Source organism: Heteronotia binoei, chromosome 16, assembly GCF_032191835.1.
Source record: "Heteronotia binoei isolate CCM8104 ecotype False Entrance Well chromosome 16, APGP_CSIRO_Hbin_v1, whole genome shotgun sequence".
NCBI lineage: Eukaryota > Metazoa > Chordata > Lepidosauria > Squamata > Gekkonidae > Heteronotia > Heteronotia binoei.
This window is the reverse complement of record NC_083238.1, coordinates 46,025,108-46,048,506: the sequence shown is the minus strand read 5'-3', so window position 1 is coordinate 46,048,506 and position 23,399 is coordinate 46,025,108. Positions and strand designations below refer to the sequence as shown.

The 23,399-nt window shown below is 43.0% G+C and overlaps 1 protein-coding gene across 1 annotated transcript in view; it reads left to right on the top strand.

The window, feature by feature from the left end:
* Positions 1-23,399, top strand: part of PARD3B (par-3 family cell polarity regulator beta) — a 769,788-nt gene that overhangs the window by 240,424 nt on the left and 505,965 nt on the right. Inside the window, exon 5 of the mRNA XM_060256951.1 lies at positions 20,735-20,820. Within this exon, the coding sequence (XP_060112934.1) occupies positions 20,735-20,820 (86 nt within the window). The remainder of the gene's footprint in view (positions 1-20,734; positions 20,821-23,399) is intronic.

Here is a 23,399-nt window from a genome sequence, read left to right as displayed (position 1 = left end):
TGGTGGGGGGGGGGGTGGGGGGGAGATTTTTCACTGACATAAATGCTGAACTGAGTCTCACTGTGGTCACCATTTCCAACTGGAGCAACAGCATCTCACACAAGGACCAATTTCCCACTAGCCTTACCTCGCTCTCACTCTCCTCTGCTCAGCAGGGCTTCCGTCGGATTTCGCGCAAGCTGCTCCGAGGCTCCAACTTGCTCCGCCTCTTTCGCGCAGCAAGCAAGATCCTCTAAAAACCGGTTTCTGTTTTTCTCTTTTGCACAGCAAGCAAGATCCTCTGAGAGTGAGAGTGGGGTAAGGCTAGTGGAAAATTGGTCAAGGTCTCAAGCTCTGCTAAGGCTCTTATTGCTTACCTTGTTGAGGCATAGCCTTGAGAGTTTTTTGGCTTGTAGAATTTGTCCCTCTCACCGACTTTCTTGCCTGCAGGTGTTCTCTCACCCTCCCCAGTTCTGTTTGGTTGGGCACCAGAGTTCCTCCCCCTTTCTATACCCTGAATGCTGCTATGGGATTAATCAGTGATTCTGTGTTCTCCCCTCATTGTGCCTGATGTTTTGTAAACATTCAGTTCACTTGGAAGAGGGGGGATGTTCATTAGATGCTTGATGATGTGAGCATTATTAAATATATTAAATAAACATGGTTGTAGTAGCCAGGGCTCCTTTGTAGCAGGAGCCCCTTTGCATATTAGGCCACACACCCCTGATGTAGCCAATCCTCCAAGTTGGCCCTGTACTAAGAGCCCTGTAAGCTCTTGGAGGATTGTGACTACATTAGGGGTGTGTGGCCTACTATGCAAAGGAGCTCCTGCTACAAAATGAGCCTTGGTAGTAGCATTCAAGAGAAGTGGGATGGGCAGGAGAAGAAAGGAACAGCAGCTGCTAAGGGGATGGAGATAGGGGATTATGGGGAATGTCTTACCATATTTAAAATGTCTACGTAAAAAGGGGAAAAAATTTATCAAATCTAGGAAAAGTTATGAATCAACTCTAAGGGAAGTCTTCCCATCAGTGCTTCCAGTTCCTTAATTACAGATCCATCTACGGAGAGCCAAAAAGATGATTTCCAACAAACACTGTGTATATTTCTATATATACTGTTGAGCTTCCTTTCCTGGTTGCTTAGAAACAGCAATTTGTGCTGATGGGTAATGGACAATATCGTCATATTATGTTAGTTATGAAATTTATTATTCATCAGAGAAATTAGTGGTTTTTTTAAAAAAACAACAACACTACAGTTACATCAAAAGGTGGTGTCTACTAGTATCATACTCCTCTCAAATCGCCTGATGTTCATCCAAATGTCATTAATTTCTGTTTGGTTATTAGTTCACATTAGATCATTTACAGCTGAAAATTAGATCACTTGATACCAGTGTTGACACTTTAGGAGAACCAGGAGTTAACTAATTAATCTTGGCATTTTCAGCAACAATTATTTTTTTATAGAATGGCTTTAGGAAACTTGTGACGTTCAGGTTTATTTTCAGCTTCTAATAGAAGCTGTGTGTGTGTGTTCTTTTTAAATCAACCAAATATAAAAAAAACTAATGAGTAGTCAAATATACTTTTCTACAAGCCAATCTCACCTGTTCTAGAACTTAATTGCATGTAGAGGAGAACTGTCATCCTAAAATAGTTTCCCAGAACACCTACATGCTCCATGATGGGTATTGTTGAACTGGAAAAATGTGTATCATGAACTCAGTTGTACATGCTAAGATTTAAAACCATTCTGAGTGGCTATATTAGATAAATAACTTCTTTCATAAGAAAGCCATTGCTTAGACTGATCTGATATTTCCCAAAGTGTCGCTTAGCCCAGCAAAAGAATGGTTTCTACTTATGATTTAATTTTGAAGCATCTTGGAAGCATTATTGAGAAAGCAAAATGTCCTGCTTCATGAAAATAAATGTGATAGTCAATAGTAACTGGAATAGATGACCTAAAAGTATGTGTGTGTGTAAAGTTCAAGCCTCGCAGTAGGTTTCTAGTAATTCTCACACATTTATCAATCCATGAGCTAAGTTATGCTGGCAGAATGATTTCCCATTGGTGTATAATGGATTGCCAGGAGTGGGGACAGGTCTTTGGACTGTGCTCTGGGGAAAGACTGGTATAGAAGGAGACTGTGAGCACAGTGGATACAACAGGGCTGGCCAGGAGCTAGGAGGCAGAATTTGGTCATTTTTGTGTATTGAGGATAGTGGGTCAATGGGTCTAATTGTGATTTACACTCAGTTACCATATAAGAGGACCAACATGTAGCATAATGGGTCACAGTTTCAACTGTTTGAATCAGAGGTGCTTGATCATCTGATGATTGGCTTGCAAGCTGTCTGCAGGTTTCAGTTTGAATAGTCAGACAAAACTGTTTATATTCAAATAGTACATATTTTCTTGATTATGCGGGGGGGGGGGGGGGACGTGTTGCACACATTCATACTTCTATGCACAGCAGGTGATTAAAATGTGGAATTTGCTGCCAGAGGATGTAGTGACGATCACAGGCATAGACAGCTTTAGAAGAGGATTAGACAGATTCATGGATTCTCTAAGGGAGAAATCAGATCCTCAGTCAAGGAAGCTACAACACTGCTTTATACAGACATATAATACTGGAAGAGAAATCTGGCAGGAGGTTTGAGGAGTTAAAGGGAATGCCTAGACAAGCCAAATAGGAAAAGGAGTTATTGGTTCTTAGGACAAGAAGAATAAATTCTGGCCAGTAGGTGAGGGGTTTGGGAAGAGAACCCTGGGTTGCGATAAAAGAAGACAAGTTTAGATGTCTCAAGAATTACTGGTAAGTTATAATATCTAAAGGAAAAACCTAGAAGCACTAAGACAAAACTATTCTCTAAGAAACTGTATTTAAGATTCTACATAACAGCTGAAATATATAATAAGCAAAAAGCTCTCACTGAAAAGAACTTGAAACTCAGAAATTAAGCTACAACAACATTGAGTGCAGTGCACAAAAGTCCTTGAATTGATAGTGTTGAAGTGATTGACCAAGAGAGTTGTCTTAAAAGAAAAAGTTGAGTCTGTACTCTTGAGTTCTGATTAGTCCAGGAAGGGAATTCCTCAGTTATGGAAATCCCCATAAACATGGCAGCCTCTGTCAAGGTTCTGGTATTGCAGACAGGATCTTCCAGCTCCACATCATGGGATAAAAGTAAGGTGCCAGTTGTCTGATCTCTAAAGTCGAGCCTTGGACCCATTCTTGAGGTGAGGAATGTACAGGCATTTGTAAGAAAAGATTAGCCAGCAATTACCAGCAGGCTCTTTTGTTAATATTCCACTTTAATTCTGCTTATGTTTATGTTTTCTACAGTTTATGTATTTTAAAAAACACAAGTTTGTTTAAAAGAAAAAAACTGGATCTCTAGATTCATGGGACTGAACCCTTGGGAAATCTCAGCCACATCATCTAAAGCTGCCCCAATGCCATTGAGCTGAAGAAGAACACTGTGAGATGGGGTAGAGAGAAGGGGGTGGCTAAACTCATTTTTGCTGTCATTTATTTATTGACAAAATCTGTTCCTCACCTTTCTGCCCTTACAAGAGCTGCCAAGGCGGCTAACAATGTAAAATGTACATGATAAAATACATTATAAAACCATTAAAGTAACCCACCTCCCAAACATACGTCATTAAATCAACTCTAAACACAATTAAAAACAAAGATAAACCAATTAAAATACCTTAAATCCTGGGTCAGACCTTCTGCCCACCAGTAGCACTTGTGTCTTGTTGAGATTAAGTTTATTAGCCCATGTCCACTCCAAACTTGCCTCCAGGCACTGGTGCAGGGTTTCTGCAGCTTCCTTGCAATCAGCTGGAAGTGCTGGATAGAGCTGAGTGTCATCTGCATACTGGTGACAACCCAGCCCAAATCTTAATCCAGCAGTTTCTTGTAGGTGTTAAAAAGCATGTTCCCACACACCTCAAGGTCATGCAGGGGGATCACAAGGGGGAAGGGATGGTCGTTCATTAAGTATATGAACTGTCAAGAATTCCCCAAAAGATTCTTCTGCTGGTGACAGCTACTGGAGAATGTCCCTAGAAAATGGGAAGAGGGTATTTTTGTTTGGGGTTTTATTGTTATACCCAAGACCTTCGTGAACTTAAACACAGAGGTGAGACCCTGATACAGAGGGTTGGGCTGAAAGAAGCAAGTGCCAGAAGGGTCTGTGACAGGTTTATTTGGTTTTTAGAACTTTTAAGTCTTGCAAAGTAGTCATTTTGCATTGAAATATTGAAAACACAGTAGTAAAAGTTTTGAGGCCACTAATATATGTGACATGAGTAGTCACCTTGAAGAGGGATTTTTATAGGGTGAGCAGTGCAAGAGTAAGTACTCGATGATAAGTATCTTGTAATGAAGCCACTCAGTGCAACAAAAATGCTGCTCCCGAAGTAAGATTACTGCTGCAAGAAAAAGAAACAAATTGTTATTTTTGAACACAAACTGATGGGGCGTAAATCCCTTATCTTCCACTCTAGTTAAGGCTATGTTAAGTTTAGGGGATATTAACACTTCTGTATTTGTAAGCAAAACATCCTCTTAACACCAAGATATCTCATTGCAAAATCTTTGCCTATTGCACTGGTAAAATCTGAACTGCTGCTGAACTTTCTTCATCCGTGGTTTCTTGTTTGCCAAAAAAGGAGATGAAGAATTCTGACCTACAACTGCTGCTTTCTGACCTATTACCCTTAGAGATGGGGATTTCACAGTAATGCACACATATTTACTTTTTGAATGAAGGCAAATGTCTTCCAGGAATATTGAACTATAAGTCTGAACTTCAAATAATAATTTTCCACTGTGAACTCTCACTCAATAATTAAACCCTAATAAAAAAAGAACAATTTTAATTTGAAGTTATGAGTTCATTTATGTTAAAATCTACCAATAGAGACATCTTGCACTCAGATGACTGTGGTTTTTTGCGTGTGTGATCCTTCCATAAAACACATATTAGAGACACAGAGAGATCCTAATCAAAGTTGTACCCTCCTAAGTCTATTGAAGTCAATGAACTGAGGTGTTTTTTAGGATTGCACTGATTTTTTGCGAACACGCCTGCTTTTGGAGAGTATCAGCTTGACCCACAGCCACAACTTAATTCCAAACTTGGCTACTTTTCATGCTGTTCTTTTTAGATGCATCATCCAGTGACTCAGGGAATCTCTTCCAAAAACAAAACAAAACAAACCCCAGATTTTTCCTGCACATGTATAATAGAATTCACTGAAGATTAGAATTTAAAAGAATTTTCCAGTCCATTTTACCATGGGGGAAACTCATACAAGTAGGGTTGCCAGCCTCCAGGTGGGGTCTGAAGATCTCTCGCTTTTACAACTGATCTCCAGCTGACAGAGATCAGCTCCCCTGGAGAAAATGGCTGCTTTGGAGGGTGGACTCTATGGCATTGCACCATGTTAAGGCCTCTCCCCTCCCCAAACCCACCGTCTCCTGGATCCACCCCCGAAAGTCTCCAGGTATTTTTCAGCGCAGACCTATATACACATTACCTTAAATGTAGCTTGTTGGAGGCCTAAAAACTAGCTTGCTTTCTAAGATGGTATGTCTTAAACTGGAACATGACTTTCAAGGGTGGAAGGCTTCTTTCAAACTGAGATTGTATAGTAGCGTGGAAGGTCAAGTTTCCACCAGCTTTCAAGCTTCTTAGTAGCTTCCTGTTCACACCTGGAAAGGAGACTTAGGGCCTGCTCCCCATAACTTTATGATGCAGCATAATGCCACAGTGCATATGTGAACTTTTAACAACATATGAATGATAGAATTTTTCTTATTTGAAAATCTGAGTGGAAGATACATGTTCATTAGTTGAGCTGTCTTCTGGTGGTTGTGCTGAGATTTTAGATTGTTGTGTATTTTTAGGTCTCCAGGCTGGTTTGCAGAAAGAATCTGGATAAACATATTTCATATAAATTTCTCTAGACTGGACTCACTGTGCTATGGAGTTGGGTCCCCCTGAGACTCACTGCAGGGGTGGATCTGTTTGTCAGTAGTGGGGGCATCGCACCTTCCTTCCTGGGTTGTCAGCCTGCTAGCCTTAGTTCTGTTTCAGTTGTTCTCTAAGGTCCAAATGTTGTCCCTTCTGTCTTGATGGGAGTTGGAATAGATGGGGGTGTCTCTGTAACAAATCTGCCCCTCCCCCCCAAAATAGTGTTAGTTTAAGGGTCTTTCAGAATTTACGAAGTCAGGCTAGGATATATAACTGTCACTGGATTTTATAATATTGGCCACATAACTAATTCCAGAATTTTTTCAGTGGCTATGTAGAATGATTAAACGATAGCATATATTCTAGAAAAGTAGTTTTATGTCTTAAACTACATTTTCTACTTCAGTACAGATTTCTTTGCTCGGAATTTCTACCTTGTTTCTTGACTAAATTTCTGTCCATTTGAATCTCATACTACCGTTCTTGTGTTGAATTCCCTTGTCTTAGAAAAGCAGTTCATACTCCTGAATACTCTGTCTTCTAAGTTCATAGGACAGGTGTCTTTTGTGTTTAGTTATAGTAAAATACTTGCTGTTTATGTGAAATGACCCCATTCTCCTTATATAACTTCTCAGTTCTTCCTTCTCCTCCATGTGATAGAACGTTCTAAAGAAGCTGTCCCCCCCTGTCAAGTTTTATTTTCAACAACGTTTGCACCAAAACCCTTTTATTGTTGTTCATGCTGAGTGGAAGTCACAAAGGACTTTGATGGGGGTTTGATCTTCTGACAGGGGAAGTAGCAATATATGCCAAAACTGATTGAAAGATTGTAGTGTGCATCCAGCACTAATGGAGAGTGAAAATAGCTATGAAGAACTAGCACACACTCGAGGCAGCTTTTTTTTTTTTTTTTTTTGCTGCCATTGCTCATACCCATATCTTGACTGTAGAAAATAAAATAATGGGGGAGAGGTTGATCATCAGTTGAGTGGGCTTTGGTACTAGTAGAATGGAGTTATATGTGGACTGTATAGGGGAAGCTACAAATGCTTCTGCTACCTGTTGGGCTATGAAGAAAGCTGAGAGGAAGAAAGTGGATTCATTTGAAATGTGGTGTTGGAAGAGTTTTACGGACACTATGGATCACCAATAAAATAAATCAGTGGGTTCTAGATCAAATCAAGCTTGAACTCTCTCTTGAAGCTGAAATAACAAAACTGAGGCATATTTATTCAGTTAGCAAATCTCAGCATACACTTTAAAATATATCTGTGAGAGCTCTCTCAGCCCCACCCACCTAACAGGAGGAAGGTAAAGGAGCTTGTAAGATGCTCTGAGATTCAGAGTGGAGAGCGGGATATAAATTCTTCTTCTACTACTACTACTACTACTACTACTACTACTACTACTACTACTACTAGTACTTATCTAGGATTAGCCATATCTAACCAGATTTTCCTCCTATTAATAGCCATATTTTGCCACTTTAAAGGTAATTTCCCTGTTCCTATTGGCTAACATTATTAAAAGATAATCCCTTCTAACCTTTGCCTGGCAGACTATCAATTATGGGTTTAATATATATTTCCCTGATCGCTCTCTCTCGGCTTGACTTCGCGAACGAAGATTTAAGAAGGGTGCAGTAGTCCACGTCTGCTGCAGGCTCGCTGGTGGCTGACAAGACCAATGCGGGATAGGCAGGTCCGGCCACAGTGGCTGCAGGGAAAAGTCTGATTTGGGGTTGGTGCTGTAGCAGTGCGATTCTTCCTCAATCTCCTTTTGTCCTCAAGACCAGCTATGCGTGCGTTCTCAAAGGAAGAGACAGCCTGGTGGATGGTGTGCCTCCATGCTTTGCGATCTGAGGCTAGGTCAGACCACTGGTGATGGTTGATGCGACACGTGCCAAGGGATTTCTTCAAGGAGTCCTTGTACCTCTTCTTTGGTGCCCCTCTATTTCGATGGCTGGTGGAAAGTTCGCCATGCAGAGCAATCTTGGGAAGGCGGTGGTTTTCTATCCTAGAAATATGCCCTGCCCAGCACAGCTGCGTCTTCAACAGCAGTGCTTCGATGCTTGTAACCTCCGCCCTCTTGAGGACTTCAGTGTTGGTCACCAAGTCACTCCAGTGGCTGTTGAGGATGGTCTGAAGGCAGCGCTGATGAAAGCGCTCAAGGAGTCGCAGGTGATGACGGTATAAAACCCACGATTCGGAGCCGTAGATGAGGGTTGTCATCACAACCGCTTTGTAAACATTGATCTTTGTGCCTTTTTTCAGATACTTGTTGCTCCACACTCTTTTGTGCAGTTGGCCAAATGCATGGTTTGCCTTTGCCAGCCTGTTGTCAATCTCCTTGTCGATCTTGGCATCTGAGGAGATGATGCACCCCAGGTAGCTGAACTGCTGGACTGTCTTCAGAACTGATTCACCCACAGTGATGCAGGGAGGGTGATAATCTTCCTGGGGTGCAGGCTGGTGGAGAACTTCTGTCTTCTTCAGACTAACTTCTAGGCCGAATAGCTTGGCAGCCTCTGCAAAGCAGGACGTCATATGCTGCGGAGCTGATACCAAGTGGGAGACGAGTGCATCATCATCAGCAAACAGTAGCTCTCGGATGAGTTTTTCCATTGTCTTGGAGTGAGCCTTTAGTCGCCTCAGGTTGAACAGGCTGCCATCAGTGCGATAGCGGATGTAGACACCATCGTCATCATCTAGATCTACTGCGGCTCTTTGAAGCATCATGCTAAAGAAGATCGTAAAGAGAGTTGGCGCGAGAACGCAGCCTTGCTTTACACCTGTGCCTATTGGGAAGGGCTCCGAGAGGTCGTTGCAGTGTCTGACTTGGCCTCGCTGGTCTTCATGTAGCTGGATGATCATGCTGAGGAACCTTGGGGGACATCCTAAACGTTCCAAGATTTGCCACAGGCCTTTCCTGCTAACGGTATCGAAAGCTTTGGTAAGGTCGACAAAAGTCACATATAGACCCTTGTTCTGTTCCCTGCATTTCTCTTGGAGCTGCCTGAGAACAAATACCATGTCGGTGGTGCTCCTGTTAGCTCTGAAGCCGCGCTGGCTCTCTTGGAGGAGTTCTTCTGCAATGGTGGGCACCAGTCTGTTCAGGAGTATTCTGGCAAGGATTTTGCCTGCGATGGAGAGCAGGGTTATCCCCCGGTAGTTGGAGCAGTCTGACTTTTCCCCTTTGCTCTTGTGTAGAGTGATGATGATTGCTTCGCGAAAGTCCTGTGGTAGTTTGCCTTGTTCCCAGCAGGTGACAAGTACTTTGTGAAGTGTGCTATGTAGTACTGTGCCCCCATGCTTCCAGATCTCTGGTGGGATTCCATCAGCTCCCGCTGCCTTGCCACTTTTCAGTTGCTTGATGGCTTTAACAGTCTCTTCTAGGGTGGGGATCTCATCCAACTCTGTTTTCACTGGTTGAAGTGGGGTGAGGTGGATTGCTGAATCTTGAACTACGCGGTTGGCGCTGAAGAGAACCTGAAAATACTCCGACCACCGGTTCAGTATGGATGCCTTGTCTGTGAGGAGCACTTGGCTGTCTGCACTACGCAAGGGACTCTGAGCCTGATATGATGGGCCATATACTGCCTTCAGGGCTTCGTAGAACCCTCTTAAATCACCAGTGTCTGCACACAGCTGGGTTCTCTCTGCAAGCTTGGTCCACCACTCGTTCTGAATGTCTCGAAGCTTGCGCTGGAGGTTGCTACATGCAGCGCGAAAGATTGCTTTTTTCCCGGGACAGGAGGGCTGAGCAAGATGTGCTTGGTAGGCAGATCTCTTTTTCGCTAGTAATTCTTGGATCTCTTGATTGTTCTCGTCAAACCAGTCCTTGTTTTTCCTTGTGGAGAACCCAAGGACTTCTTCAGAGATTGACAGGATGGTAGTTTTTAGGTGTTCCCAGAGTGCTTCTGGAGAAGGGTCTGTGGGGCAACTGGGGTCCTCAATTCTTGACTGGAGTTTTGCCTGGAAGGCAGCTTTAACTTCGGCTGACTGAAGGCTGCCAACCTGAAGCTTCCTCCGAGGGATACCTCCTCTCCTGGGTGTGGGTTTAAAGTGAAGACGGAGATTGCAGCGTACAAGACGATGATCCGTATGACATTCCGCACTGGGCATTACTCAGGTGTGTAAGACATCTCGAAGGTCTCTCTGGCGCACCAGAATGTAGTCGATAAGGTGCCAGTGCTTGGACCGTGGGTGCATCCAGGTTGTCTTCAGGCTGTTCTTCTGCTGAAAGATAGTGTTGGTGATGGTGAGCTGGTGCTCCGTGCAGAATTCTAGCAGGAGGCGCCCGTTATCATTGCAGTTGCCAATGCCGTGTTTGCCAAGTACTCCTTTCCAGGCTTCCGAGTCTTTACCTACTCTGGCATTGAAGTCGCCAAGGATGATCACCTTGTCCTCTGTAGGGGTCTTCCGTACGAGGTTGCGTAGATCAGCATAGAACTTGTTCTTTTCTGAAGGATCTGCTTGAAGGGTTGGGGCATACACACTGAAGAGTGTTGCATGCTGCTTGTTTTGAAGTGGGAGGCGCATGGACATGATGCGATCTGAGTGACCTGTTGGCAGGTTTTCGAGTTTGGAGGCAATGGAATTCCTGACCATGAAGCCAACGCCAGAAAGGCGGCTCTCAGCCTTTGACTTACCTGACCAGTAGAGGGTATAGCCAGCGCCGTGTTCTTGAAGATTACCTTCCTCAGGGAAACGGACTTCACTGAGAGCTGCTATGTCAATATTCAACCTGAGAAGTTCGTTTCCCTGAGACTTCACTGAGAGCTGCTATGTCAATATTCAACCTGAGAAGAAGTTTCCCTGATATGCTCATATATTTTACAATCAAAGAGAACATGCACTAGCAACTCAACACTGCCATCTCCACATGAGCATAGACAGTTTTCATGTGGTATCTTATATTTGCCTTCCATTACAGCAGAGGGAAGGGCCTCATACCATAGGTTCTCCTGTGGTCATCGTTTTTAAGCTGTTTATATAAGTCGTTGGCAAGATCTTGTTTATGGTGCATCTCTAGTAAATAGTTTTTAATCTGCTTCAGGTCATGTTGCCTTTCCACAGCTAAAATTCTTTGTTTAACCTGGACGGTAACCTGTGCCTTATGCCTTTTTAAGGATAGATTTATTTGTTAAATTTTAAATGCACATAATTGTTCTGTAATATGTAGCTAGCTCAACATTTGTTTTATACCAGGGGTGGCCAAATTTGCGTAATGTAAGAACCACATAAAACAAACATCAGATGTTTGAGAGCCGCAAGGCAAGGAAGGCAGGCAGGCAGGCAAATAGATGGGGAGGGAGAGAGAGGTGGAAAGAAAGCAACTTTAACTTTAAATGCATTCTCCAAGTCAGCCAACAGGGTGGTGGGGGCTTTCAGAGCTCCAGGGGGGGAAATATCTCTCCCGACCTTCGATGGTGTGCAGCTAAAGGCGGCGCAGCAGGTGAAGAGTCTGGGTGTCTTGCTGGAGCCTTCATTATCAATGGAGGCCCAGATAACAGCAACTGCCAAGTCAGCATTCTTCCATCTGAGGCGGGCAAAGCAGTTGGCCCCTTTTCTGGAGCGTCGGGACCTAGCAACGGTGATCCATGCGACGGTCACCTCACGATTGGACTACTGTAACGCCCTCTACATGGGGCTGCCTCTGTGCCGGACCCGGAAGTTGCAGCTAGTGCAGAACGCGGCGGCCAGGCTACTGCTCGGTCTCCCAAGATGGGAGCACGTACGGCCGGGGCTACGCGAACTGCACTGGTTGCCGATTGTATACCGGGTCCAGTACAAAGTGCTGGTTATCACCTTTAAAGCCCTATATGGCCGAGGACCAGCCTACCTGAAGGACCGTCTCTCCCCGTATGAACCCCAGAGAGCACTGAGGTCAATAGGAAAGAACAGACTGACTACCCCTGGGCCAAGACAAATTAAACTACAGAATACCCGCTCTCGGGCCTTCTCGGCCGCAGCCCCACATCTCTGGAACCAACTCCCAGAGGAGGTGCGGGCCCTGCGGAACCTTGCTCAGTTCCGCAGGGCCTGCAAGACCACCCTTTTTAAATTAGCTTTTATGAATGATTGAAGTATAAATCAACAACGAAGAAAATCCGCCATCAGTACTAATCAGATAGCGTCAATGATAGTATTATACTTGTTTTAGTTAATTGATTTAATGGGTTTTAAGGTTAATTAATGCTTAATTTTAATGTTTATAACGTAACTGTTCATAATGTAACTGTTTTATTGCTTGGTGCACCATTGGTCACCGCACTGTTAGCCGCCCTGAGCCTGCTTCGGCAGGGGAGGGCGGGGTACAAATAAAATTTATTATTATTATTATTATTATATAATGTGTGTGAAAGAGCCACATGTGGCTCCTGAGCTGCAGTTTGGCCACCTTTGTTTTATACTGTTGTGTGCCTGGCTGTTCAGTTTTTGTAATTCTGAATTGTTACTAGAAAGTGATGGCCTTTGGCTACTACTACTACTAATGACTAAACTGAAGCTATCCTGCTTTGGTCACATCCTGAGAAGACAGGAGTCACTGGAAAAGACAGTCATGCTAAGCAAAGTTGAAGGCAGCAAGAAAAGCGGACGACATAATATGAGATGGATTGACTCAATCAAGGAAGCCACGGGGCTCAATTTGCAAGACCTGAGCAAGGCTGAACAATAGGATGTTTTGGAGGCCATTCATTCATAGGGTCGCCATAAGTTGGAAGTAACTCGATGGCACTTGATCAGCTTCCCATCCTGTGTTAGAGAAGCGCTACTAGATGAATGGGTAAATCGTGCGTATGGCAGTATTTCAGATGAAAGAAAACTATTACACAACATGCATTGTACAAGTAAATATGATTGCGACTCTCCAGTCTACGGGGCTGGGGGCGGGGGATGTTTTCTTGTCGGATAGGCTTAGCAGAATAAGGTTGCTTGGCAGAAATAAGCAGGCACAGACAAGTGTGCGATTAGCTTCAAATAAAAATCCCCCGCCCCAAATGAAAATTGGGAAGGGTTACATGGAAGAAAATAACCTAACTGATCTTTCTTAGACCTACCTCTCTTGTCTTCTTCATGGAGAGTTGTCAGAGTGAGAGAACAAAGGAGAGAAAATCCCCCCCCCCAAAAAAACCCCTCTGCTTCTTGTGTATGTGACAAACAGCATGTAGCATCTTCAAAATATTGATCAACTAGTAGTCATTCCCAAGCTCATGCCCTTAGTAGTCATTCTCAAGGTCATACCTCCCGTTCTCTGGTGGGGAAAATGTGCCGAACACCTTATTCGGTTCTAAGCTAACTAGCTAACATTAGCATACACAAACAATACTTTAACTCTGTTAAGAAACATGACCTTTCTCCGGTGGTCCCTGGTAGTGGGACGGTCTGAAACTATTGGGAGTAGGCGCCTCCTCCAGAAACAGGGTCATTGATCGTTTGATCCGGCCTGGGGGAGGGGCTGCTCCGTTGGAAACTTACCAGTCCAAACGGCCCTGTTACGAGACAGGACGTGTTCGTCGTTCATTGGAGCACAGTGATCCGCAGAACGAGGTCTCCTTGTGAGAAAGTCTTTGCCGTCTGGTTCTTCAGCCGCAACGGTGGCGTTGGGTTTTACCCAGCAAAGGCGGCACAACTGGGGGACTGCCGCGGAGAGCCGAGGTCGCCCCTCCTAAGCCTGTTGAGGCGGGGGGTGGGGAGAGCGGCAAGTCCAACTTTGCAGTCCCACGCAGTGCCGGCGGGCAGAGTGCAGACGACTGAGAGCAGAAAACTCTTGGTGGTTCACTCAGACAGCATGTCTACTCAAGAGGAGGTGGTAAGCTGCCTGAGGGAGGCATTATAAGATAGATAGGTGGGCATCCGCTGAAGCGGCTTTTGGCCGCAGGGTGCTACAGCAGGTTATACATTAAATGTAGTGGTTCCTGCCCGGGGTACATATTGCTTTTGTATGTTCCAACAGTTTCGGACCGCCCCACTACCAGGGACCATTGGAGAATGGAAGATTGGAAGCTCTTACCATGAAACTTCCTTCTCAGTGGTCCTGGAGTGGGACAGTCCATCCCACCCGGTGTTGTACCTTGCTCCAGGCTGGTAGCTGTGGGAGCTTGGTTGTGGGAGTTACTGGGGCACTGGTAGCGGAAGTTTCTTATTGGTTGCAGCTACTTCTGCTGTTGCAGTTATTAAAATGGCATTGCATCATTATGGTCTCTGAGTTGTTTGTTACCATGATGCAAAGTTTGTTTTATAGATTTCTACTGATGGGGGAGCATGGCTTTTCTATGGACTGGAGAGTTTCCAACGGAGTGGCCCCTCCCGCAGGCCGGATCAAACGATCAACGACCCTGTTTCCGGAGGAGGAGCCTACTCCCAACAGTTTTGGACTGTCCCACTCCAGGACCACCGAGAAGGAAGCTTCATGGTAAGAGCTTCCAATCTTCCGTTACCTTTACTCTCCCATTGTGGAGTTACTGTGGCTCAAGGGAAGAGCCTCTGCTTTGCATGCAGAATGTCCCAGGTTCGATCCTCAGCATCTCCCATTAAAAAGGACCAGGCAGTGGGTGCTGTGAAGGCCTTTTCCTGAGAACTGGAAGAGCTGCTGCCAGTCTGAGTAGACAGTACTGACCTTGATGGAGCAATGGTCTGATTCAGTATAAGGCAGCTGCACATGTGTTCCTGCTTGATCACAATTCTGACTTGCTTCCTCCTTTAACTTCATTTCTGTCCAGTTTTTAAAATGGCCTGAAGTCACAGTGTGGCCCGTTCTGCTATATAGAGCAAATCTATATGTACTAGCTTCTTCATAGAAAGTTGCGTTTTTGAGCGTGATGTCAGAAGAGAAGTTTTCCTAGAACACAGTTCTCTTAAATGCCACAGTTTACAAGCTTTTTTTGAGGTGTTGATAAGAGCAGGGGAGATAATTTCCCAAGCCTTGTGGGTGTTCAGGACTGTCCAGGAATATGGCTTTCAAGTATCATCTGATTACTGTAAAATGCTTCCTCGCTTTTCCTGCCTTGCCTTAAATTGAAGGGCCTGTTTTTCACAGCACTTTCTTCCAATTACCTAAATAGGCCTAAAGTAAAAATATTATTGCTGCTCTGAGATATATGTGACTTCATGGCTTTCCCTTTTCTCACATAATTTAGCACGTTATGCTCATTATTTGCAAAGTCAAAGCTTCACTGCTTTTGTGTTATTATTGTCTGTTGATCACAGATGAGAAAATTGTATGGTGGCAAGTTTGTTTCTTTGGATGCCATTGAGGCATCAAAAACCAGCGCTCAAGTCACTGCTGTGAAAATCGTTTTTATAGTACCTTTGTGCTGCCTGAGCTTACCCTCCGGAAGTCTTACATTCGGGTTGAAAGGGCATGGATCCTAAACCTGTGGTGGTAGATTTAGTGAAGCTTATACAAAAAGATTGCCATGATATCCTTTTGTCTTCCTGCCCTGTTCCAGTTATTACAGTATTGTGGATATCCCCTGCTATTATACAGAATTTATATATATATATATATATATATATATATATATATATATATATATATATATATATATATATATATATATATATATATATATATATATATATAGCTTTCTCCTGTTCAGAACAAATCGCATGTGTGAGTCTATAACCAACAATTGGGGTGCTGATGTTGACTAGCTGTGGCCCAAATACTGATCTCAGTCAGTTGGTCTATGAACAATATGGAGAGAACTCGTGGGCACTCAGTGAAATTGCTTAGCAGTTGGGTTAGAATGGATAAACGGAAGTACTTCTTCACCCAAAGGGTGATTAACACATGGAATTCACTGCCACAGTAGGTGATTGTGACTACAAGCATAGCCAGCTTCAAGAGGTGATTGGAGAAACATATGGGCAGAGGTCCATCAGTTGCTATTAGTCACAGCGTATTGTTGGAACTTTCTGTCTGGGGCAAGTGATGCTCTGTATTCTTGGTGCTTGGGAGGGGCAACAGTGTGAGGGGTTCTAGTGTCCTGGCCCCAGATGGACCTCCTGGTAGTATCTGGGTTTTTGGCCACTGTGTGACACAGAGTGTTGGACTGGATGGGCCATTGGCCTGATCCAACATGGCTTCTCTTATGTTCTTATGAGGTTCCTTATTGCCAACATTACTATTTTATTGGAAGATTCAGGTGGATAGCCATGTTGGTCTGAGGTATTGGAACAACGTTTAAGTGCAGTGGCACCTTTAAGACTAACAAAGTTTAATTCTGGGTATAAGCCCTTTTGTGGTGTTGCTGGATTCATGGATTCTACAATGGATTCTTGGGGTGCAGTTACAAAATTCATCTTCATTGCTTCGGACCATTCTGTTTCATAACTGTGTATCTATTAGTAGATCAAGCACCTTATGTCCCTGTGACCGTCTTTCTCATGTGCAGGCTTGCTCACTCCCTAGGTACCATTTTTTGACTTTCTTCTCACAAACTATGCATGATTGGCATTAAGACTAAAACAGAACAAAGAGTAAGGCAGTGCCACCCTCTCCAAAAAAGCCCCAGATTTTTATGCTGTATGTATCACAGGTCAGTTGCAAATTCAGCTGTATATTCAATTTAGCAGCTATGATGGACACGTAGATGCACATAGATTCAGGTGAGTAGCTGTGTTGGTCTGAAGCACAGAACAAAGTTTGAGTTCAGTGGCATCTTAAAGACCAACAAAGTTTTATTCTGGATATAAGCTTTCATGGGCATGTATACTTGGTCAAATACATTGAAATCGTATAGGCAGAGAGAGGGTGTGGGGGTTAGTTGTCAGGAAGGGCAACCTAGAATCAAGAAGCATAAGTAACTGGGCGATAAGTATAGCTGGGATTGGATTAAAGCACTTGGAAGACCTGTGAATGGCAGCAAATTAGCATGCAAATACAAGAGTTAACAAACAGATGTGAACTGAGTTTGAATCCAGTGATACCCTTGATATACTGGTAGCAGTGTACCAGTGCAAGTGAAATCAATCTGGTTGGAATCATCTGCAGCAAACGGCTTTGGAGGCTGAGACATAATATTTAAAAATGCTAGTCTGATCGTAAAATTCACCTACAAATGGTTTAGAGGAAAAGGTGGCATGACAGTATAGAGGATTAAGGCTGGGAGTATTAGCCTGCAACTCCATTTGCATTCAAACCATAGATATGGATTGCACCCTTGCCCTTTAAAATATTTAGCCCATCTCAGTGCAGATGCTCTCAGCATAAGTAACTGCAAATATAACATTTCTGCAAACCCAGTATCTATTCCTGACTGTAACCAGGATGCAGAAGTGACAAGGTACATGTGTCTAGCATCTAGCTCAGCCCAGCTCTGGTTTAGGAATCTTTGAAGTTTGTGTATACACAGGTGTGTGTTTGGTGCAGTATTTTTTTGAACTTAGAAAGAAGCTTTTTCAAGTAACACTGACTTCTATTGAACTATCAGAAAGACAGAAAAAGGAGAGAAAAAGAAAAGAGAGAGACAGACAAAAATCACAGGACTTTTTTTTCTTATTAAGCAGCAATTATTTCTTAGAAGAAGTTCTTAAAAGCAACTTTTAGGTCTCAAAGGTACATTATCTAAGCATAAGCATATATTAACTGGTGTTCTAAGTGTGTTTTCCCACCTGTGTGTGTATGTATAGCACTCTTAAGAAAGAGAGACCTGGGCCTTGAGATGATAGTGAGAAAAAAGAGCTGTGTTTGTAGCAGCTCAGGATTGGTGGAAGATGGCTGAGAGAGCATCTCTGTGTGTGAACTCTCCAAAGAGAGAATGAATTGAGATATTAGGGGTAGATAAAGAGCAGACAGGAAAAGAGAGAGTTGTTATACTTCACCTGGTCCTGAAAGAGAAGATGTTGTCTAGTAGTTTGATGGTTGGAGGGAGAGATCTGAGGAATGAGGAAAAACAGGAACCTTTAAGAAGGGGGCATAGAATGGGATGGGGGGGGGGGGAGGAATCAATTTGCCAATCTGAGGTTGGTCTTTTTGTATCTTCTGATGATGGGCTGTGGATTACCTCATCTCTGTATAGCGATAGAAGATGCTTTCTTTGTTGTTTGAAATTGTTACTTTTCACATTCCTTTGGTGTGCTTTCTAAAGATACAGCAGGAGTATGGGAAAATAGTCGGTCAAGAATTTATTCTTGGAGCCTCCATTGAAATATGATTCTATTTTATGCTAGCTCATAAAATCTTTTATTGCTCTTTGTTAAAATCAATCATTATTTTTTTAAACAAACACCAATCATTTTTATTTTACTTTTGGGGTGATGTCCTGGAATCACTGAACAATTCCTTCACCAAATGTGCTGTCTGTTGCATTGTTAAACAGCATCCCTCACTAGGGGTCAAAATTAGGCTTTTCCCAGCCAACCCCCTAATATAATATTGTGCAGGGCTTTTTTTGTAGTAGGAACTCCTTTGCATATTAAGCCACACACCCCTGGTGTAGCCAATCCTCTTGGAGCTTACAGTAGGCCCTGTACTAAAAGTCCTGTAAGCGCTTGGAGGATTGGCTACATCAGGAGTGTGTGGCCTAATATGCAAAGGAGTCCCTGCTACAAAAAAAAGCCCTGATGTTTTTGGAGCTTTAGGCATGATAGCTGAGCTCAGCACAGAATGCCTGGATCTCCACTCCTTTATTTTAGCATCCCAGCAGTTAATGAGGACTTGACTGGATCTAAGTCATCCAGTAAGCCAAGCTTTCATGTAAGGGTTTGAACTCCAATCTTCCTGGTCATGATCCAGCACTCTAACCACTGCACTACACTCAGGTGTCTTATGCAGCCTGTATTTGTTTTTCCTTTATTGAGAGAGAAGCAGTAACATCAAACAGATAAGACTGTTATCAGTAAGTGATATATTAGCTTTCATGTACTGTACTCTCCTGCGACCCTTAAAGCAAGAACTTAAATACTAAACAGAGTCATGACAAAGATTTTTCACTGTAAAGGTCATTTTTTCTAGTTCCTAAAATTAATACATTTGAAAGACATAAGTTTGCGGCTGGAACAATCAATGGCCATTCAGCAAAAAAGTTTAACAGAATAGCATAAGTAGAAATTCATACACCATGGCGAGGAAGAAAGGAAGGAGAGCTGTGAGAAAGATGGGATAATTGGGAGCTGCTATTCAGGATATAAACTTGGAAAAATATGAGTGCACGTGAGAATTTGAGGTTGCCTTTCTATTAAAAACCCCCAAAGAAAAATAAGTCAACTTTAAACATAAAATACAATCATACATTAAAACAGAAAGACTCATTGTTGAAATCAGGTTCTTCAGAGGCCTTCCAGAACAGAGAGGTCTGATGCCGGAAAGCCTGACACAATGGTACAAGTCACATCTCTTGTGCCAGGGACTTTCATAATTTAGGGGGCCACGGCTGAGTTGACTTTCTCATGCATTGCTGTATTTCTGAGAGGGTGGGTTCACTTCCCCCAAGAACATTCCAGAGCCCCCTAGAATATTTCATGTTTCAAGCAGGTTTATATAGCAAATAACAATAGCAAACTTTAGGTACTTTTGGATTCAAGCCATGAAGGGCTTTAATGGGTAAAAGCAGCATGTTGAATCAGGATCAGTAACAACAACTTAGAAACCAGTGTAGATGGCACAAGAATGGCTTTTGTATATGTTTGTTGGGATGAACACTTCTTAACTGACTGTGATGGTTTACACCACTTGAAGCCTCTACACATTCTTCAAAGCAACGTGTGTTACAGTGGTCTGACCCACTACTTGTATGGTCTGTTGCCATCGTGATCTTAACAGGGTGGGGTTTGGTCGCTGTGGATTCCTTTGGATAGGGAGTGGGGAAGAGCAATAAGTCCTAAGTTTTGCTTAACCTCATCCCCTATGAGCTTTTACTATATAATTTTTGGGTTTCATCCACTCAGTACTACAATGTTTCCTTTTGGCTGGGAGTTTAGCCTAGTCTGTTGCTTGGGACGTTTGATCTTGATGCAGCTAGTAGATATACAGTGACATCCCTAAGCATGGTTGCACCCTCCTGTATCTGTTGATTCTGGTGGGCTTTGAGGGGTGCAGGGCTTTTTTGTGGCAGGAACTCCTTTGCATATAAGGCTACACCCCCTGCTATTGCCAGTCCTCCAAGAGCTTACAGGGCTCTTATTGCAGGGCCTACTGTAAGCTCTTGGGGGATTGGCTACATCAGGGGTGTGTGGCCTAATATACAAAGGCGTTCCTGCTACAAAAAAGAAAAAAGCTCTTGATGGGTGTTAGTCTGCTTAAGATGGGACTGTTAAGTCAGTACAGCTAAGCACAATTGTCTGTGATCTGCTTGTGCAACCTTTCTTGAAACACCAACCCGCTACCATGTCCACCCCCTCCCCTGATTGGGGGCTCACCGGAATAGTACCTCATGAAGTATTAGAAACTTCTACTCGACAAACATTTGAATCTCCCTACTCTGCAAATTTGGGTTTTGCATATGCTTGGGGTACAGCGGGAACAACTGGGGTAGTGCCCAACAAATTCTACAAAATTCTTCATTAATTTTCTCCTTTTTTAGCCTTTTAATGCTAACATAATGTACTAGCCTCAAAGGAAATATTAAGATCCGTTTTCTGTGTGCTCACATTCTCATTGGTTCAGAAATTTAGAGGGTCTAACCATTAGATGACTGAAGTTCCTGTGTGTGTGTGTGTGTGTTTATAAGACATTCATATAAATAGTCGAAACTATTCTAAATCTGCATTACAGTATCAAAATATACATTTTTAAAATTTCTCTAGGACTCAACGCACTCATCTTCAGAAGACTGGGATCTTGCTACGCACAACGATGTGCTGACATCTCAGAAACAAAAGTTCACTTTCAGGTATGAACACTTTATGTTTCTTTTTCTTTTATATTCTTTATTCTTTATCTCTTGGTAGATTTGGATGCAATTAGTGTGCACTCCATCATGCCTGTTGTAAATATTTCTCTCCTTAAAGCTAAAGAGTTATGGTAATGGATGTGTTTAAAGTGCTATCAAATCTCATCCAATTTATGGCAATCCTCATAAAGGACTCTTAATGCAAGTGAGAAGCCAAGGTGGTTTGCCATCACTTTCCTCTGTATAGTCTTCCTTGGTGGTCTCCCTTCCAGGTACTGACCCTCCTTAGCGTCCAAAGATTGACAAGACTGGGCTATACCATGTCGTCTTCCCTCCCAGATATGGTAATACATCCCAAATATTAGCAGTTGCTGGCTTTCAGGCAAACTTTCCCCCCACTGTCCTACATTTCCCCCCTGGGAATTTGGAAGCTCTTCCTAGGTCATATGAACATATGAAGCTTCCTTCTACTGAGTCAGACCCTCAGTCTATCAAAGTCAGTATTGTCTACTCAGACTAGCAGCGGCTCTCCAGGGTCTCAAGCTGAGGTTCTTCACGCCTACTTGCCTGGATCCTTTTTAGCTGGAGATGCCAGGGATTGAACCTGGGAACTTCTGCTTACCAAGCAGATGCTCTACCACTGAGCCACCACCCCTGCTTTCAATTTCTGAATCTTTGAAATGTACAACATGCTCTACCTTGCTCAGCAGACTGAGGGTACGTAATTGCCTTCTCTTTTACTGTACTTGGACTTTTCATTTCTTCTCTCTCAAGACTCTACTTTCCCCTTCTTTAAACCCTTCTGCCTCCCACAATATATCCAGATTGATCCAAGTAGTCAGCTGTGATGGTCTGAATTAGTAGAACAAAATAGGAATCATGTTGTACCTTTAAGACCAACTTAGTTTTATTCAGAACATAAGCTTTCATGTGCTCTCTAAGCACACTTCATCAGATGAGGAATCCGGTACAGTGAGCAAAGCCACACTTAGCTGGTAGTCAGTGGCTCAGAATGCAAACTGGTACAAATTTAAGAACCAATGACAGTATAGTAAAATTATCTGGTAGGGAGTGGTTTAGAATGCAAAATGGTAAAAAAAAAAAATTAAGATTCAATGACAGAATTGTAATATTAACTAATTGAGCAAACCTTTGATCTGAGTAGCATGAGCATGCAAAAGCAATAAAACAGTAATATGGCAAAATGTGAGAGTGTCTGTTAATGACTATATTGTATTAAGCCTGGGTCAAAAGGAAGGTATTTATATCTCAGAAGATTTGTTAACTTTACTATTCTGTCATTGAATCTTAATTTTTTTTTACCATTTTGCATTCTAAACCACTCCCTACCAGATAATTTTACTATACTGTCATTGGATCTTAAATTTGTACCAGTTTGCATTCTGAGCCACTGACTACCAGCTAAGTGTGGCTTTGCTCACTGTACCAGATTCCTCATCTGATGAAGTGTGCTTAGAGAGCACACGAAAGCTTACGTTCTGAATAAAACTAAGTTGGTCTTAAAGGTGCAACTTGATTCCTGTTTTGTTCTAATATATCCAGATTATCGTTCCCATCAAGCTGTAGCTGTTTTATGGTGACCCCTAGTGGGGTTTTCAAGGTTAGAGATGTTCAGAAGTGGTTTGCCATGGCCTGCCTCTGCATCACGACCTTGGTATTCCTTGGCGGTCTCTCATCCAAATACTACCCAGGGCCCTACTTAGCTTATGAGATCTGATGACCTAGTAGATCTCGTAAACTAAGCCTTGGTTATCTAAGTCAGGTGGCATCATCCAGGCAAAGATTCCTAAACCAACCTTCTGCTTTCCCTAACTGGTGAATGAGTCAGTTTCCCAAGCTAGCTAGGCTGCAGAAGCAGGAAGAAATTTCCCTTTGACATTGAGTTTAAACCCCCAGCTTGGTTGTGGTTCTGGGTAAGCATCTTGAGCCCACGTTAGAGATTCCATCCATGTCTGAGGATACACACAAAGGGGCTCACTTGTGATAAGAAGGGGCTCAGGTTGGCAGATATGATCTCACTCTCTGTTCTGTCTTCAAGGGAATCCTGTTAATATAGGTTAAATGAGGGGGAAGCTTTGTAAGTGAAGGGGATTTGAATTTGGTTCTTGCCCATTTAGAGGCAAATTAGACATCATGAAAGATAGCAGATTAGGATTTCTCATTAGTTGTAAGAAGCTAGTTGGTAACCAATACTGCGTCTTTGAAGATTAGGGAGGGTTGGCTTTTCTGCCTGGCTAGTATCCTGTCCGTCCTGCAAAGTGCTCAGGATCCTGGTATCCTTTCTCCACTGTCTCTTCACAACACTGTGAGGGGGATTACACTGAGAGAATGACTGCCCCAAAGTCACTGTGAATTTTGTGATAGAGTGAGGTCTTGAACTCCAGTCTTCCAGACTCCAGCTTCATTGGATTTCTGGGTCCCTGGGGAAGTAGAGGGTTAACCTCTTCCACATTTAAATCATATTTCTCTCTCAAAGCTTCAGGTAGCTTTGTGGGCAGAGTAGAAACAGACATTACACCACATTGTCCATGCTCAGTGATAACGTGGGATGGGAATAA